The 18,916-nt window shown below is 38.7% G+C and overlaps 1 protein-coding gene across 1 annotated transcript in view; it reads right to left on the reverse strand.

Annotated features, from left to right (window-relative positions):
* Window positions 1-18,916, reverse strand: part of LOC126094521 (vacuolar protein sorting-associated protein 45) — a 125,351-nt gene that overhangs the window by 47,909 nt on the left and 58,526 nt on the right. Inside the window, exons 5-7 of the mRNA XM_049908938.1 lie at window positions 10,305-10,415; window positions 10,095-10,229; window positions 1,685-1,825 (exon numbers count right to left, since the gene is read on the reverse strand). Of these exons, the coding sequence (XP_049764895.1) occupies window positions 1,685-1,825; window positions 10,095-10,229; window positions 10,305-10,415 (387 nt within the window). The remainder of the gene's footprint in view (window positions 1-1,684; window positions 1,826-10,094; window positions 10,230-10,304; window positions 10,416-18,916) is intronic.

An 18,916-nucleotide genomic window follows, 5' to 3' on the forward strand; every position in this document is an offset into this window, starting at 1 on the left:
AAATTTGATTGGTGAATGCATATATGGCATTTTCTGTTGAAAAACCTTTCTGGAAACCAAACTGACATTTTGTTAGTACTTCATTTTTACAGATATGTGAAGCTACTCTTTAATACATTACTTTCTCAAAAATTTTGGATAAAGCTGTTAGAAGGGAGATTGGACAGTAATTGTTGACATCAGATCTATCCCCTTTTTTGTGCAAAGGTATAACAATAGCATATTTCAGTCTATCAGGTAAAATACCCTGTTCCAGAGAGCTATTACACAGGTGGCTGAGAATCGTACTTATCTGTTGAGAACAAGCTTTTAGTATTTTGCTGGAAATGCCATCAATTCCACGTGAGTTTTTGCTTTTAAGCAAGTTTATTATTTTCCTAATTTCAGAGGGAGAAGTGGGTGAGATTTCAATTGTATCAAATTGCATAGGTATGGCCTGTTCCATTAACAGCCTAGCATCTTCTAATGAACACCTGGATCCTATTATATCCACAACATTTAGAAAATGATTATTAAAAATATTTTCAACTTCTAACTTTTTGTTCATAAAGTTTTCATTCAATTTGATGGTAATACTGTCTTCCTGTGCTCTTGGTTGACCTGTTTCTCTTTTAATAATGTTCCAAATTGTTTTAATTTTATTATCAGAGTTGCTGATTTCAGACATGATACACATACTTCTGGATTTTTTAATAACTTTTCTTACTATAACACAGTAGTTTTTATAATGTTTGATAGTTTCTGGGTCACTACTCTTTCTTGCTGTCAGATACATTTCCCTTTTCCAGTTACAAGATATTTTTATACCCTTAGTAAGCCATGGTTTGTTACAAGGTTTCTTACGAGTATATTTAACTATTTTCTTGGGGAAGCAGTTTTCAAATGCATTTACAAAAGTGTCATGAAATAAATTATATTTTAAATTGGCATCAGGTTCATGGTACACCTCATCCCAGTCTAACTGCTGTAGGCTTTCCCTGAAATTTGCAATTGTTAAATCATTGACTGAACATGCTACTTTGGAGGACTGTTTAGTATTGCTGAATGGATGAACTGACAATAGATACTGTTGTTTCCAAGATGAATTATCAGTTGTTGAAGCTTCATTATGAACATGAATCCTGACTTTGAATGCTGCTGATTCCATCTTTAATTTGAAACAATGGAAAATCCAGGACAGAAAGTAACAATATTATGACAAGGAAAGTTGCTACTTACCATATAGCAGAGATGATGAGTCACAGATAGGCACGACAAAAAGTGTTTCACACTTAAAGCTTTCGGCCAATGGCCTTTTTCAACTCAGGCAACAGCAGTGTGGTTCCAGTTGCCTGAGGCTGCAACCTGTGTGTGCACGTGTGTGTCTATTGTTGACAAAGGCCTTCGGCCAAAAGCTTTAAGTGGGAAAATATTTTTGTTGTGCCTATCTGCAACTTGGCATCTCCGCTATGTGGTGAGTAGCAACTTTACCTCTCATAATATTGTTACATCTTTAATTTTACATATATTTGGTGACAGTTACAGTTAGGATAGACTATACTTCACTTTGTAGTATCATCATTTAATACAAACACCAAAATACTCTGTACTAGATTGAACAGAAACACAGCATGAGAAGATACAACCATTGTAACAGAACTACAATTTACAGTACAGTACTAATTCACTCACTTTGCAAACTTGCCTTAAATTGGGGGTAGGCTTCCACAAAATTCTTCATGTCTGCAATACTTTCAACTTTTTTATGACTTTTTGCCTTCTTCTGGAAGTCTTCCATCAAAGCCTTTATTGTCTGCCCAATTTCTCCAAAATTCAGATACAGATTCTGAAAGAGAGAGAAAAAAAATTATCAGCTGTATGAAAAAAATGTAAAAATTGAAATAACATAAGCATATTTTCAAAAATTAGAGAACAAATAATAGCTTGTAACAAAAGAAATCTATAAAATTTGGAAATTTGTGGTAAGTTTCTATGGGACCAAACTGCTGAGGTATCAGTCCTTAGACTTACACACTACTTAATCTAACTTAAACTAACTTACACTAGGGACAACACACACACCCATGCCCGAGGGAGTACTTGCACCTCCAATGCCACGTGTTTTGCGACAAGTTGCCTCAGACCTATCGGCTACCCCGCGCAGCAAAAACGAGTACCATTCAAAGCTACAACTTCTAAGCCCATATAAAATACAACTGTTTTGTGTTACAAAGGAAGTTCCTTTGCAATGAGGATACAATGCTGTCGTGTGCAGAAGTTCATCCACAACTTTAAACTATATCAGTCTACCAGGATTGCCAATAGCCAAAAATATAGACACGTTCAACAATAATGGAAATTCCTGTATGAGCAACATGTAAAATAAGGGAAAGGCAATCACTCATTTATAACAGGTTGATGTGTGGAGCATAGAAACATGTAATAGAAAATAGCATTCACACTATCTCTCAAACACTCTCTCTTTTTACAACAGATGACGTTCTGGCCCGAGCTGCCGGAGTTGGCGGTCATACCTTACGAGGTATGCTTGCTTGTATGTATGGATGGTGTGTTTTTCTGTTTTGCCAATAAAGGCAATGGTTGCAACTTTTGTGTAAATGTCTTAGTTATGCCTGTCAGCAACTTAACATATCTTTTTTACGGCAAGTAGCAACCTGTCTTTTCCTAAATTGTGAAAGTTCACACATTCACACACCACAGCATACACTCTCATGGTCACAGCAAGACTCAGTATGGGTTTCTGTGTGGTTGTGTGAGTGAATGTGTGTACTTCTGCTAAAGGAAGAGTTAGTGCACCAAAACTAGTGTGAATGCTGTTTCTGTTACGTGTTTCGAGCTCCACACATCAATCTGCTTCAGGTGAGTTGTTGCCTTTCCCTTATTTTATGTATATACATTTGTTCACTGAAATACAATTTAGTGCATAATTTTTTAAAAACCTTTGTAGTTTTCAGTTTTCAACACACCAACGTGTCTCTCATCTATGCATTCTCTACATATTTGTCATCAGCATTCATTAAACAAATAGAAACCTAACAATAAAAGTACTAGGAACAATTTTTTTTAATTACGTTCTTTTCTAAATTGTACTATTTATAAGGCTGTATTGATATTTAGTTGAAACATACAGCAAACTGATTTATGAATAAAATATTATATACCAAGCTCATACAATCTACTGAGTGAGCCGTGGCGACTCATTTCTCCTTCCAACCATCGATAACTTTTAGCTGGGATCTCACCATGGAGTGCAGGTTACTCCCTCATGTGCTTATTGCTGCCTAGTCTTCAGAAGCGGCCCCTAGAGGCACATCTAGGGAGAGGCCTCTGAAAAGCGTGGTGCAGGAAGCTGATGGGTAGTTTTCACACAGCATGGAGCCGGTGGCTGTAGAAGTACTTGGAGCAAAGGACATGCAGTGCTGATCAGCACGACATATTTTATGGGTCATTATTCATTCTTTTATGCCAGAACTGGGCAGAAGGGAAAGATCTGGTTCGCTTACATTGTGCGCAACTAGTTGTTCACTTCTGTGCACCGATTTCCCATTCCGTAAGCTGTTTGATTAGATGTTCATGTTTATGTTCATTGAGTCATCGTGCAAACCTTATTATTTGGCTCTGTGATTCTAGAATTAGTGTATTGCTCTGTCTGCTCTGGATGATTCTGAAGTAACTTGTCTTCATCTGCTGGCCAGCATTTTTTCTAAAAAAAATTTGCTACAGTTAATGCTGTTGCAGTTATGTAATGTGTCCAGTTGTCATGCACAGATATATCAGGGCCCTACGCATTATGCAGTTTTTTTTTTTTTTTTTTTTTTTAATGAAAAAAATTTAATCTTATGCAAGAGAACCAGCCGTTCCTAAATTTTAATGTTTGCTTTCACAATTTTCAGAAGATGGTGGGTGCTCTGGTCCCTATCCAGTCCTTTAAAGCATGTTGTGAGCTCCAGCTAATGGTAAGACTCTAGCAAGTTGTTTATTATATTCCTTCCTGGAAGCAATAACAGCTCCCTTTCTGCAGTACTCTGTAAGTGAAGCTTATTTCCTAGGGCATATAAACTTACTAAAAAGGTCCTATAAGTGAACTCATGTTTAAACCATAACTTTTCTTTTAGTATAATCCAGCCAGACACTTATATTTCTTACTTGTTAACAGCACTTACTAAGTTGCTGGGAGAGAGTTCCATACTGATGATTTTTTTCCACATTGATCTGGCTTATTTGTGGCCATGTGCATGGCTCTCTAGCATTTCCTAGCACGGCTTGCTACAGTTTTGCAGTCTTGCATCCTGGATGTGTGTGCTGAAGCAGAGTATCTTGTGTTATCTGGCTTGCACTGAAATTTTGTTGTCGGTTAAGAGGCCTTTGATTAATTGGCTTCACACAAGAAATTTTCCCTTTAATATTTAATATATATTCTACCCTTGTTCTAAGCTTTATTGTAAAGTTTTTTGGTATAAACATTTTGGAGGTTTGTCTAATGTCTTAAAGAAATTTATCTAGAACTGTTTAAATTATTTTAATTGGCTGATTCATTTAAAATTGTTTAATTTAAAAATTTTAAAAGGTCAATATTGTAATTGTGTATACAGTTCCACGTAGTCAGCGCGTACACAACTTTCCCACTAGAGCACGCCCCGCTAAGCACAACAGCGCAGGCGCAGCGCTCATCCATCTCCACACTATGAGATGTCGCTGCCATAGAGACGGACCAAATTCTGCTTTCGCCGATCCTCGTATTAATATGTAATGCAGCCAATGAGATTGCTGCTAATGTAGAACCTTTTCTCCTCGCGGATCACACTCGCGCAGTGATACATGAACGCGCGAGGTATTATAACGAGTGTACAGACCTCCGATTATCCAGTCTGCATTTGTCTGCACCAGTCTACATTTGTCTGTACCAGTCTATAGTCAAGTTTCAGTCTGCGCCTAAAAAGATTACCATATTCCTGTATATAGCCATGAAGATAAATGTATAGACACTTTTGTCAAGTATCAGAGATACATGGGAGAATAAGATTAACGTACCAATACCAAAGGAACTTCAGACTGTCAATTGTAAATAGCATCCAGAACCAAGTTCAGTAATTTTTATGCTCGTTATTATTTTAATAAATGAGTGTGAAAATTAATCAAGTTGTGTTTAAAGTTGGTAACCATCAATCTGCTACTCTAAGCGTGCAAGTGGCATTTCTATCGTCTGACCTAACGGCAGAAGATAAACACGCCACGATAAGACCCCAAGACATATTGCTGACACTTGCCTACTTTATTACAGCGAAAAGTCAAATAATCGGATGGTGTGTGTACTGAAGGTCTTACAGTACGCACACCACAATTATTAAGGTCTTATTTCTTGAATTTGTTTCATAACCATTGACCATTAGAGGAATTTCATGTATAGAAAGGAATGGCACATAACATAGAAATTAATACTTGAAACTGCTGACTAAAGAAAAGAAAAGCAAAAGAAAAGAGGCGACAATACATATGAGCAGAGAAAGAAAAGATGAAACCTGAAAACAAAACATCAATGATAACTCACGAAGGATGAAAAGCACAATCTCACAATCATTTACTCATGTACATCCATCAAATAAGGAAAATCATAAACATTGAAATTCCTAGGGAAACCAAAATGACTGATACAAATGTTCGGAAGATTGTTACCAAAGTAGAGACATACAACATTCAAATATGCAAACCAGTAATACTAAAATTCATTGGAGTTTTTTACACAAATCTGATAACCTCAAGATAAAGAGTAAGATGGAAATTCCAACAACAGTATACTACGCATTCCACATCGCTGGCAACGGGTTCTACACAATGCTGGTGACTACTCTGAAGGACAGTAACAGGTGCAAACATGTAACTTTTTTGTGTCGGTTGTGAATAAATAGTTGCCACTATTTACATTCCAACCCTTGGTAATGCATTCAGGTCCAGGCGAGTTCAACCTATGGAGCAGAATGAAGATACAGAGGCACCTACCATTTGGTCTTTTTGCTGTATTTTGGTGCCATGTCATAAAGAATCGGAAGAGTCCTTGGAAGATTGGCATTAAGTGTGTTTTTCAAACATCTTCAAAACTGCAAAACCTGTTGGGTTCGGTTAAGGATGATCTTGGCCTGAGGAAATGTGGTGTATACAAGATTCCTTGTCAATGTGGGGCAGCATATATAGGCCTGACATGTTGCACAGAAGAAGAACGCTGCATGTGAACATCAGCGTCATACACGCCTTCATCAACCAGAAAAGTCCGCAATTGAGGACCATTGTCTGAATACAGGACATCGCATGATTTATGAAAAGATGAAAGTTTTACCCCGAGCATCATCTTTCTCGAATTCCGTCACTAAGGAAGCAATACATACCCATACACCTGATAATCTCATCAACAGGGATGTGAGATTTCAACTAAGCACAGCCCGGAACCCTGCATTGGCTGCTATTAAATCACGATGCAAAAATCAAAATTTTTCGATAACGGACCCATCGTAACATTGGTCTATTACAGTCTTTTGTGAGTAACATCTGGCCGTACTGTTAGTAAACGCAGCATACAGCACACATGCAGGAGAGACGTTCTGTGCTTTTCGGTTTGAGTATGGCAACATCTATCTGCAAATCATTGCGCATGCATGATTTCCATGCCTGCGCATTCTTCGCATGCATATTCTAGAAATGGGGTATTGATGTGCGGATACTGTCAGTTGTACCTAGCCACCAGCAAGGTTGAACCACCTGAAGATGTCTGACAGTTGCTCCGAGAAATATTGTGGAATTTGCACAACATGATCCAGCAGCAAACCCGTGAAGACTATTTACAAGTTTCTTCTTGTTTTCCAAAATTTTCAAATTACCCCAGCTCCTTTTCTTGTAAGACTTTTACCAGCGACACTGAGGTAGTTTAATGAGAACTGAAGTGGTAAAATTAAAAGGAGCAACATCAGATACAGACTTCAGATGGTGTTGTCATATTGTTACTACATAACTCCTTCTGTAAGTACTAGAATAAATTATCCATGGAAGACCCATAAACTCACCTCTCTCAAAGTAAAATATTTAGTCAGTGTTAATTTAGATTTTAAAAAATTCTAGCTACAGAACATTCTTTTTTTTCAATTCATGGATCAAATTATACAAAATCTAATTAACAAAATAGTGTCAACTGTTATTTTCCGGGATGTCAAACATTTGACAGTGCAGTTCACAATATTCTCCAAGAGAAGGTCAAATATTATGGCAGCAGAGAGCTTGCTGGCAACAGTATTTAACCTACCCAACACAAACAATGTGGAGTATCACATTAAGAAACCCAGAGGGTGTACACAAAAACAGCATCTTCAAAATGGAGAATAATTACTACGGGTGATCCACACAGATGGATATTGGGTCTGCTCTTATTATACATAAATAATCTGCTATCATATATTCAATAAGTAGAAATAGTTATCTTTGCTGACAATGTAAGTATTATAATTGAGCTTACTAAAGAAACTTTAACAACAGAAAATATAAATAAAAATTTATTGAAAAATAACTCATTCTCTGCACGTGGAATTTAGATAAAACACTATAAATGCAGTTTGTACTAAACAAGGCCAGATTACATCACTAGAAATAACGCATGAGGGTGCTAAAAAAATAAAAGAGAACATTCTAAATTCTCAAGTGCGTGTATTAATAAGAACCTTAACAGTGATATGTTACACATCTTCTTCAAGGTATATGCTATGCAACTATTATGTTATGGATAATAGATTTTGGAGATGAAAATGTAAAGAAATTAACTTTCCCTGTTTTCATTTACTAATGTCTGATGGCATCATATTTTTGGGTAAATCACCATTGAGGACGAAGAATACCCAACCTTTGTGTGGTACAGAAGGGAGTGATGAAACAAGCCATAAAAATCTTTTACCACTTACCCAGTGATTTAAGGAATTTAACACACATTAAAAGTAACTTCAAACATGAACTGAAATCATATCAGTTTGCTCCTGATACTGCACAGCATACATACACATCAAAAAAAGATTTGCATCACCTCAGTTCCGAGAGTTCTGGAACCTGTATGGAAAACTGCAATAGAGATCAACATAAACACCATTTCCGCCCTTTTTATTGCTCATGAAAACTGCACATTGAATGTTGCACACCAAACAGCAAGACGTTCAAGAGGTGATGGTCCAGATTGCTGTGTACACTGGTACCTCTAATACCCAGTAGCACATCATCTTGCATTGTTGCATGCCCGTATTCGTCGTGGCATACTATCCACAAGTTCATCAAGACACTGTTAGTCCAGATTGTCCCGCTCCTCAATGGCGATTTGGTGTAGATCCCTCAGAGTGGTAGGTGGGTCGCGTCATCCATGAACAGCCCTTTTCAATCTATCCCAGGCATGTTTGATAGGGTTGATGTGTGGAGAACATGCTGGCCACTCTAGTCAAGCGATGTCGTTATCCTGAAGGAAGTCATTTACAAGATGTGCACGATGGAGGCACGAATTGTCAGCCATGAAGACGAATGCCTGGCCAAAATGCTGCTGATATGGTTGCACTATCGGTTGGAGGATGGCATTCGTGTACTGTACACCTGTTACAGCATCTTCCATGACCACCAGCGCTGTACTTTGGCCCACATAATGCCATTCCAAAACAGCAGGGAACTTACACCTTGCTGCACTCACTGGACACTTTGTCTAAGTCATTCAGCCTGACCGGGTTGCCTCCAAACACATCTCCAATGATTGTCTGGCTGAAGGCATATGCGACACTCATTGGTGAAGAGAACATGATGCCAATGCTGAGCGATCCATTCGGCATGCTGTTGGGCCAATCTGTACCACGCTGGATGGTGTTGTGGTTGCAAAGATGAACCTCACCATGGATGTCGGGAGTGAAGTTGCACATCACATAGCCTGGACAGTTCCCTTGTTGAGTGCCCTTCCTGGCACAAAGTAACAATGCGGACGCGATCAAACCATGGTATTGAGCATCTAGGCATGGTTGGACTACAGACAACACGAGCCGTGTACCTCCTTCCTGGTGGAATGACTGGAACTGATCGGCTGCTGGTCCCACCCCCTCCCGTCTAAGGCTGCTGCTCATGCATGGTTGTTTACATCTTTGGGTAGGTATAGTGACATCTATGAACAGTCAAAGGGACTGTGTCTGTGATTCAATATCCATAGTCAACGTCTGTCCTCAGTATTTGTGGGAACCGGGATGATGCAAAAGTTTTTTGATGAGTGTATTAAAATGTTTTGTGCATGAGTGTGCATGTTTACGAGTGAAAGGGAGGAGTTTCAGATGGGTGAGGGTAAGAGGGATATAAGAATGGAGGGGGAAGGATATAGGAGGAAAAGGGGGTGGTCACAGGAGGAGGGAGGCAGAGGGGATAAAGAGGGAGGCTGGATATTGTTGAATATAAATCACTTTATCTACAAAACCAACAGCTTAACACAATCGTGCAAATGGTCAGCATGTTGCTATCTTTGTCTCTGAGAAAATGCTTCATAATTTTGAAGTTGTCTGATTTCACGTCATACGTTGCAGTTATGATCCATATAATATGCTAATATCAAGGCACTGCCGACATGTATGCCGTGAAAAAGAATTATGCAAGATGAGAGACAGAGGAGGAGGAGGATTATAGCGTAATATCACACTGCTCAATGCCTTTTCTATTCAGTAAAGAACTATCTAACCTCACACAGATATTAACTGAGCAACTGATTTACTGAGCTTGCATTTGAGAGCAGTAACATTCAAAAAACATCTGACAAACCAGGTTTATGTTATCCATGGTCCCTTTGCAAATGTAATGACCTTGTCCTGGGGATGTTAAACCCTTAATTTCCTTTTTTACATAGAAATTTACATACAATTCTGGATTTTTCATTGTTTTAAAAGAAAAAGTATGAAGTTTTGAGACTTCCTATATCATGAGTTCAAATTCACGAACAATGAAAAGCACGTGAATGAAAAAAAAATTGTCAAATGTTCATGCTTGAATGCTTCAAACAAAGATGGAAGAAAAGGAAAGGTGACAAATGCTGAACATTGAGTTCTTTTACTTACAGCAGAATAAAATTCGTCTTGCTCAGCAGAGAGTACAACTTCTTTCAGTTCCTTTGAAATGCCAGGAACACCTGAGAGATCAACTCTATTGTTGTTAATAGTCAATAGTTCATGAACCATTGCCTGATAGGTCCACTGAAAAATAAATTTATCTTCAGTAAATGCATAGACATATGTAAGTTCACTAATTAGTGTCACTCTGCAAAATACCTGATTAAGGAGAGGAGTAACAGGATCATCACGTCTGTCCAAAATCAGTAACACTGGTGGAACTTCTGACTGTCTAAACTCAAAAAGGGATGCTTCTTTAGACAAAACTTCCTGAAACAGTATTTATTATTACTTACTTACAGATCATACATATATAAAATATGAACAGCAATCATATTAAAAAAAAAAATAATAATTTATAAGCTACGAAAGAATTGAAAAGTGGGCAAAAATACACACAGAAGGATATGGAAAGGCAGCAGACAAAAATGCATGTTATTTGAAAACCCATAATGAAAGTGACAGCAGTAGAGAAAACACACACAAACGCGCGATAGAGGCAGAGAGCGAGAGAGAGAGAGAGAGAGAGAGAGAGAGAGAGAGAGAGAGAATGAACAGGGAAGGGATGTGTTATGAACTCCAGTATTTTCATTATTTTTCATCATAATGTGACAATTTCATTATAAGTGTTCTTAGTTTATATGCCTGTAACATAGATCACAGAAACTGAAAGCTTAACTTTCCCTTATGGAACCACAAAGCTCCAGCCACAATCTACCAACCGATATTACTGTGCAAGGTTGCACACTGTGCCACTTTCCATATTGGAATGACAAGCAGTTTAACAATTACATTCTTGTTGAGAATTGAGTGTATCAGTTGCCATACACTTGACTGAGAGTCACATGTATGTTTTGGAATTGAGAGTACTGGCAAGCACTATTTAAAAAAGTGTGTTTATTGCAGCTATGAGGACCAGGAAAGCAGTATAGCTGCACCTTTTCTCATTTGCTCTTAGCACCACTAAGAGGAAACTTGTAGCTTACTTTACTTTAAAGTTGAAACTACAAATATTGAGCAATTTTGTAACAGAGAACTAGTGTGTATTAATGAGGATTTCACGAGTTGGAAACAAAAACCAAACTCAACGATGACAAACACTGCAGCACTCCATTCAAACAACAAATATGCAAACTGCCATCCACCGCTATAATCACAGACAATGAATAAAACTGCAACAACTACTCAAAGTACATGGGCATCACCTGGATAGGTCACTTACATACTGGCACCCTCTTCAGAAAGCATCTGCAAAGTAAAGAAGCCACAATAATTTATTGCAAAAGCTAAGGGGAAATTCTGGGGAACTAATACAATTTCAGGACACCAGCACTGGCTTTAGTTTACACATCATCTACATCTGCATCCATACTTCACAAGCCACCATTCATCACTTATGAATACCCACAGTCAATTACAGTTTACAGGGTTTTATTACATACAAAGTCTTTGAGCCCCACACATACCTGGGAACTTGTTTCACATGCTCGTACCTTCATAAACAGACTTCAGTGGGGCACTGTGTCAAACGCTTTCTGGAAATCTAGGTATATGGAATCTTCCTGTTGCCGTTCACATCCACGGTTCCCATGAGGTCGTATGAGAAAAAAGCAAGCTCAGTTTTGGACAAGCAATGTTTTCTAAATCTGTACTTGTCTGTGAACAGAAAGCCTACACCTCACGGAAATTTATTACATTTGGAATGAGAATGTGGTCAAGAATTCTGCAGCAAACCAGAGTTAAGGGTTTTCATCTGTACTTTTATGGGAATCTTCTTTTACCCTTCTTATATACAGGAGATTTTCCTGCCACTTGGGACTTCATGCTGGGCAAGATACTTGCGATAAATACAAGCTAAGTACAGGGAAAATGCATTAGAGTACTCTCTGTACAACTGAAGTAGGGTTCCATCCAGACCTGACAACATATTTGTTTTCAACTTTCAGGAACTTCTCTACACCAAGAAAGCATATTACTACATCCTCCAAACATGAGTCTGTAAATGATCTGCAATGATCCACAGGCACTCAAGTCCATACAATGTAAGTTAAAGCCATCTCCAACTAATATGACATAACTGGGTTATTTCCACACTAATGTGCATAGATTTTCTTTGAGTGACTCTTAAAACTGTCATGGCACCATCAGGTGGCTGGTAAAAACAGCCAATAATTAACTTGAGCTCACACTGACCTGTTACGCACATCCAGACAACTTCAGTCAGACTCAATTTCAACCTCGAGCGACATTATTTTTGTCAACTGGAAAGGACACTCCACCTCTTCCAGAACTCTAATTTGTCTTTTCGATATACGTTTCACGCCTCACTACATATTTCAGAGATTTCTATTTCAGATTTCAGCTAGCTCTCAATTCCAAGAATAATATGAGCACGACAACTTTCCTGGAGGGCAGTAAATTTAGGGATTTTGTCAATAATACTTCAACACTTTACTGTTACAATTTTGGCAGCCGAAGTATCTTTACTTTGAACACAGTCTGATTTTACTCTGTGTGTACTGAGTGGCAAGTGTTCATCAGAGGACCTCAAATTACAGCCTGGCCTAAAAGAAAAACCCATGTGCACTCCTCATGTACTCTGCTATCTGAGCAACCGCTTTGTGTAGTGCGCTCATAACCTATCAAGATGAGTCCTAAATTCTCCAAAACAAAAGGCAAGTCCAGAAATCTGCAGCCAAGACTATCACACAATTGAAGGAGTCACTGGCTCCAAACAAAAACACCCTGATCAATTCTCAGATCGATGCTGCAAATTGTGATCTGTGCTTGCATCCCACACCCAGGGTCAACAGTCTCCACTACCTCCACTGAAGATGGTCTCAAAACCCAAGTAACAGACATTGATGTAGATAAGATCCACAACTTACAGATGGCTGTACCCTGCATGCTTGATAATTGCAGGCAAAGCCTCCTTTCCTTCACATCTCAGACGAGGCCCCCCAGCAGACATATTGAGTGCACATTGGATTTCTTTCTGGCCCTGGACACTATGTCCCTATAGGGCTCCATAATGCGCCTAACTTTGGAACTCCAATAACAAGGAAACCTGAAGGAGTGGCCACCTGTTCACTCATACGGTGAATGAGTGAGGCCAGACGGCCATGCTCCACATTGACTCTCTGCCTCGAACAATGCTGTGAATATGTGAATCTACACTTTAAATTTACCTTAATGCAAGATTACACCTCATAAATACAGAAGCATGCACGAAATTTAAGAATAAAAATACAAAAATAACATACAAAAAGCAAAATATGTAACTTGCTGCTCTGACGGTGTGTCATAGACAGCAGCTGAATGGTTCTCACAACACCTAGTGGATGTCCAACACTGAAAGATTATGCATATTGTATTTGGTATGCCTCTGTTTATTCCCATTCAGCGGTTCCTGGTGCTAAGCAACATCACTCCATCTCAAGTAAGAGAGTGCAAGCTCTCAAAGAATCACCAGTGAGATGATTTTCAGCAAGATTTTACAACCCAACTGAAATCCTGTCAACCAGCCTGAAGAACCTCGATTAGTCTGTTAGCTAGTAGTTCCAATCCTGTGGCTGCCTGGAAATTGGAACGGTCATCTTCACCCAGCAAGGCTGCTTGCAAGGCAAAAACCCAGTTATCAAATTCCCTGACACAATTTTCCTCTGGTCACTTGGTGAAAAGTGAATCTAATCACGTGTAGGACAGAGGGAATGGCTGCTACTCTCTACAACTGTGAATAGCGAGACACACTGTGCTGTGAATGCAGTGAGATGGTACAGATGATGCCACAATTTGTTCAGGGTTGCCCCTTACATGCTTTTGCCAGATCCTTGGACAAACTACACCAGGCTGCTCTAAAGCAACTGCATCATTGGAAAACTTAATAAACTGATCTATTTTTTATTTAACTAGTTATTTATAATTTCTTTGTTTATGATTGTTAATGGACTTGAGATTACAATGAAATGAATACCCTTAACTGCATACGGGCATTGATATAAGTCAACAGGGACAGTTGAAAATGTGTGCCCTGACCGGGACTCGAACCCGGGATCTCCTGCTTACACAGCAGATGCTCTATCCACCTGAGACAGAGACACAGAGGATAGTGTGAATGCAGAGACTTATCTCTGGCACGTCTCCTGTGAGACCCACATTCCCAACTTGTCCTGCACTATATTTATAGTGCCCATGCCCATTATACTCATTACTCGCAGCTTTTTGCGGATTCCCATAGAGTTCAGGCACTGTTTGTGCATCTGCACAGAAGATGATGGTCAAATGGCCAATGAGCCTTAACTATATATAAGGTTCACCAGCCATTTGACCATCTTCTGTGTGTACACACACACAAATACACACACACACACACACACACACACACACACACACACAAATGCAGTCTCTGGCGACTGAGACCACACTGCATGGTTTCAGTTGTCCGATACTGCAGTCACGTGTGGGAGTTGCATTTGCGTGGAGTGTCTATTGTTGATGAAGGCCTTAATGGTCGAAAGCTATAATTGTGAGGGTTTTTTTTTTTTTTTGTTTTTTTTTTTTTTTTGTTTTTTTTGCTGTACATATCTGCAACTCAAGCATCTTCGCTCTATGGTGAGTAGTAACTTTCCTTCTCATAATATAGAGCGATTTAAATTGGGAACACCATGTAAAACTAATTGTAGGGACATATTCAGTGGATGAATCCTCAGAAGTATAATCCAATCACAAAGTAGGTAGCTTACAAAGGACTTATTAGACTACTACTTGAAAACTGCTCTTCAGTCTGGGACATGTACCAGAAAGGATTGGTACAGGAAATAGAGAATACCCAAAGGTAAGCAGCAAGTTGTCATAGGTTCATTTTGTAATTGTGTTAGCATCGTGGAGATGCTCATCCAACCCCAGTTTCAAAGGATACAATACTTTTCTAGAAAACTCAACCAATACATTGCTGTCTCCTACGTATATCTTGCAAAAAGTCAATGAAGGTAAACTTAGCAATATTAAAGTTCACATGGAGGGTTATTACACCATTTGCAACTGTAACAACAGGGAAATGAAGGGGAGGGGCAGGGGTGGGAGATGGCAGCAGTACACATTACAAGATATCCTTCACTACACATCATAAGCTGACTTGTGTAGTATAAACATAAATGTAGTGCTCCAGGGTGCAAATAAATATTTAAAAAAAGAGTTGAGGGGCATGAAAGGGAAGCAGTGGTTGGGAAGGGAGTGATACAGGGTTGCAGCCTATCCCCGATGTTATTCAATCTGTATATTGAGCAAGCAGTAAGGGAAACAAAAGAAAAATTTGGAGTAGGTATTAAAATCAATGGAGAAGATTGATGACATTGTAATTCTGTCAGAGACAGCAAAGGACCTAGAAGAGCAGCTGAATGGAATGGACAGTGTCTTGAAAGGAGGATATAAGATGAACATCAACAAAAGCAAAACGAGGATAATGGAATGTAGTCGAATTAAGTTGGGTGATGCTGAGGGAATTAGATTAGGAAATGAGACACTTAAAGTAGTAAAGGAGTATTGCTATTTGGGGAGCAAAATAACTGATGATGGTCAAAGTAGAGAGGATATAAAATGTAGACTGGCAATGGCAAGGAAAGCGTTTCTGAAAAAGAGAAATTTGTTAACATCGAGTATAGATTTAAGTGTCAGGAAGTCGTTTCTAAAAGTATTTGTATGGAGTGTAGCCATGTATGGAAGTGAAATATGGACGATAAATAGTTTGGACAAGAAGAGAATAGAAGCTTTCAAAATGTGGTGCTACAGAAGAATGCTGAAGATTAGATGGGTAGATCACATAACTAATGAGGAGGTACTGAATAGAATTGGGGAGAAGAGGAGTTTGTGGCACAACTTGACTAGAAGGGATCGGTTGGTAGGACATGTTCTGAGGCATCAAGGGATCACCAATTTAGTATTGGAGGGCAGCATGGAGGGTAAAAATCGTAGAGGGAGACCAAGAGATGAGTACACTAAGCAGATCCAGAAGGATGTAGGTTGCAGTAAGTACTGGGAGATGAAGAAGCTTGCACAGGATAGAGTAGCATGGAGAGCTGCATCAAACTAGTCTCAGGACTGAATACCACAACAACAACACATGTTTTTACAGAGCATTAAATGCCTTTTACACTAAAAAAAAAGTTGTTCAAACCAAATTACAAAACAGGAAGTGTGTTTTATGTAGGTGGCTCTGTCACTGAATATTTTTGTCTGTCACAAAAAAAGGTTGGGTATTATAAAATGTGGCAACTGACTCTCAAAAAATAGTTTAACTATATAATCTCAGAACGTTCTGCAGATTGGTAGCTTCCTCTCCAAAGCCCTGACACTCATCCAATGTACTCATATGACAGATAGCACATGATGAATATTGTAAGAAAAGTACGGCCGTTATGGTTAAGTTTCTTAGCAACCTTCCACAGAACAACTGGCTACCATTATCAGAAGTGAAAAAAAAAAAAAAACATTTAGACACTCACTCTGCAGTACTGAATGAAATTAAGTTCACAGCAAAAATTATGTTCAAAATGTACCATTGTACTCTAAGGTATCATTTTATATAGAAAGCAGTTTAGAAAGGTAAGAATGATAATTTACATACCTATTTTCTGGCACTATGAGGGATTGCTTCAATTGTCTTAACAGCTAAAATAGAGCACATACCTCCAGTTAAACTTAGAGCTGCTCGTTATAATGTAAAATAACATTCTCCAAACAGGGTATTCTAAAACAAATATTCAACAAAAACCAGAAACTGATGGGGCCACTAACCAAAAAAGAAATTTATGCATTAGAGGATAGTGACCTGTGTAAAATAGGGTGCAACATAAGATTGTTACATCAGATCAACAATGAGTTACGTCACGGCATAGCTCTTTCCAATCAATTCCATCACTCCCACAGAATAGGGAGCTGACAGCTTATGAAGGGAATGCAGCGTGCACTGGTACTGTACTTACAAAGCCTTCTTGACTGTTCCACCAGCTTTTATGTTTCTTTAATTCCAGAATTCAACAGACCACCTCCAATTATGTAGCTAGTGATTAGAGGCTATAATTTTTGAGAACATATTTGGAATAAAATGATCTAAATTCAGTTACAATAAAAGAATTAGTCTTGATTGCAAAACAGAAGACAGTTTACCTGAGCTGATGACTGTTCCTTCCGGTATACAGTTCAGCTCTGCTCAGTGCCTCTGCAGATCACTGAAGGAGGTGCTTTATGTTCTGAAGATTATCTGTAAAGATTGAAACCAGTCACCGCCAATAAACTGTCTTCTATTTTGCGATCAAGACAGATTTTTTCATTATAGATGAGAGTGTTCTTTGGGCTCAATCATTTTGTCTGTTGAGTACACCTACTGGACTGCTGAAAGTGCAATTGGGAGGGGAGGGTTGGAATGACAAAATTTTGTCCTCAAGAGTCCTCACCAGCGTCTTTGGGATCAAATACATCCAAGCACTACATACAGTGATGTTGTCTGGGAGGAGAATGCCACAAATAGAGAGAAAAACTGACAGTACCATAAAAAATTAGTCTATTAAGAATTATCAGTACTCACAATCTTATAACTATTTTCGTTCCTTCAGATGCTACAAAATGAAGATACATGAACTATATTGGGAATGCATTCTTTTTGTATAGCAAATTCAAGGTAGATCTGTAAAGGAATCAAGGTGCTACTTTGCTGTGGACTGACAAAAAGAAAACCTTTAGTGGAAATGCTTGGATAACACAAGAGTACAAAATATAATAATACAGTGAAAGAAGTTGGGAAAAGGAAATCAAGACACCCAAAAAAATGAGACTGATAGAAGATGCAAAATGGATAAACAAGAAGGGCTAGGAGAGAAATGCAAAACTGAAGCAAGCGTTACTGTATAAAATTAAACAATTTTTCAAGGAAGGAGAAGCAGCTGTATAGAGAGCTCAGATGGCAAGCCATTACTAACCAAAGAAATGAAGGCTGAAAAATTGAATACATAGATGAGTTACATAACAGAAAGAAACTTTAAGACAATATTATGGAAAGGGAAGAGGAAATGGATGGAGATGAAATGGGGGGTGAGATGCTGCAAGATGAATTTGACAGAGTACTAAAGGATCTACATCAGATCAAGGCACCTGGAGTAAATGATACGCCCCTCAAAATTATGTAGATCACTGGGAGTACGAATCATGACAAAACTGTTCCACCTAGTATGCGTGATATATGATACAGGTGAAATACTTGCAGACTTCAGAAAGAATGGAATAATCCTAAAGCAAAAGTAGTTAGATGCAGACAGGTATGAGTATTACTACACCCTCATTTTAATAAATCATTGTTACAAAATACTACACATTATACAAGAACAGAACAAGTGCTACATACACTATGTGATCTAAAGTATACGGACACCCCCAAAAACATACGTTTTTCATATAAGGTGCATTGTGCTGCCACCTACTGCCAGGTACTCCATATCAGCAATCTCAGTAGTCATTAGACATCCTGAGAGAGCAGAATACGGTGCTCCGCGGAACTCACGGACTTTGAACGCGGTCAGTTGATTGGGTGTCACTTGCGTCGTATGTCTGTACGCGAGATTTCCACACTCCTAAACACCTAGGTCCACTGTTTCTGATGTGATAATCAAATGGAAACATGAAGGGACATGTACAGCACAAAAGCGTACAGCCTGACCTCGTCTGTTGACTGACAGAGACAGCCGACAGTTGAAGAGGGTTGTAATGTGTAATAGGCAGAC

Source organism: Schistocerca cancellata, chromosome 8 (assembly GCF_023864275.1).
Source record: "Schistocerca cancellata isolate TAMUIC-IGC-003103 chromosome 8, iqSchCanc2.1, whole genome shotgun sequence".
Taxonomy (NCBI): Eukaryota; Metazoa; Arthropoda; class Insecta; order Orthoptera; family Acrididae; genus Schistocerca; species Schistocerca cancellata.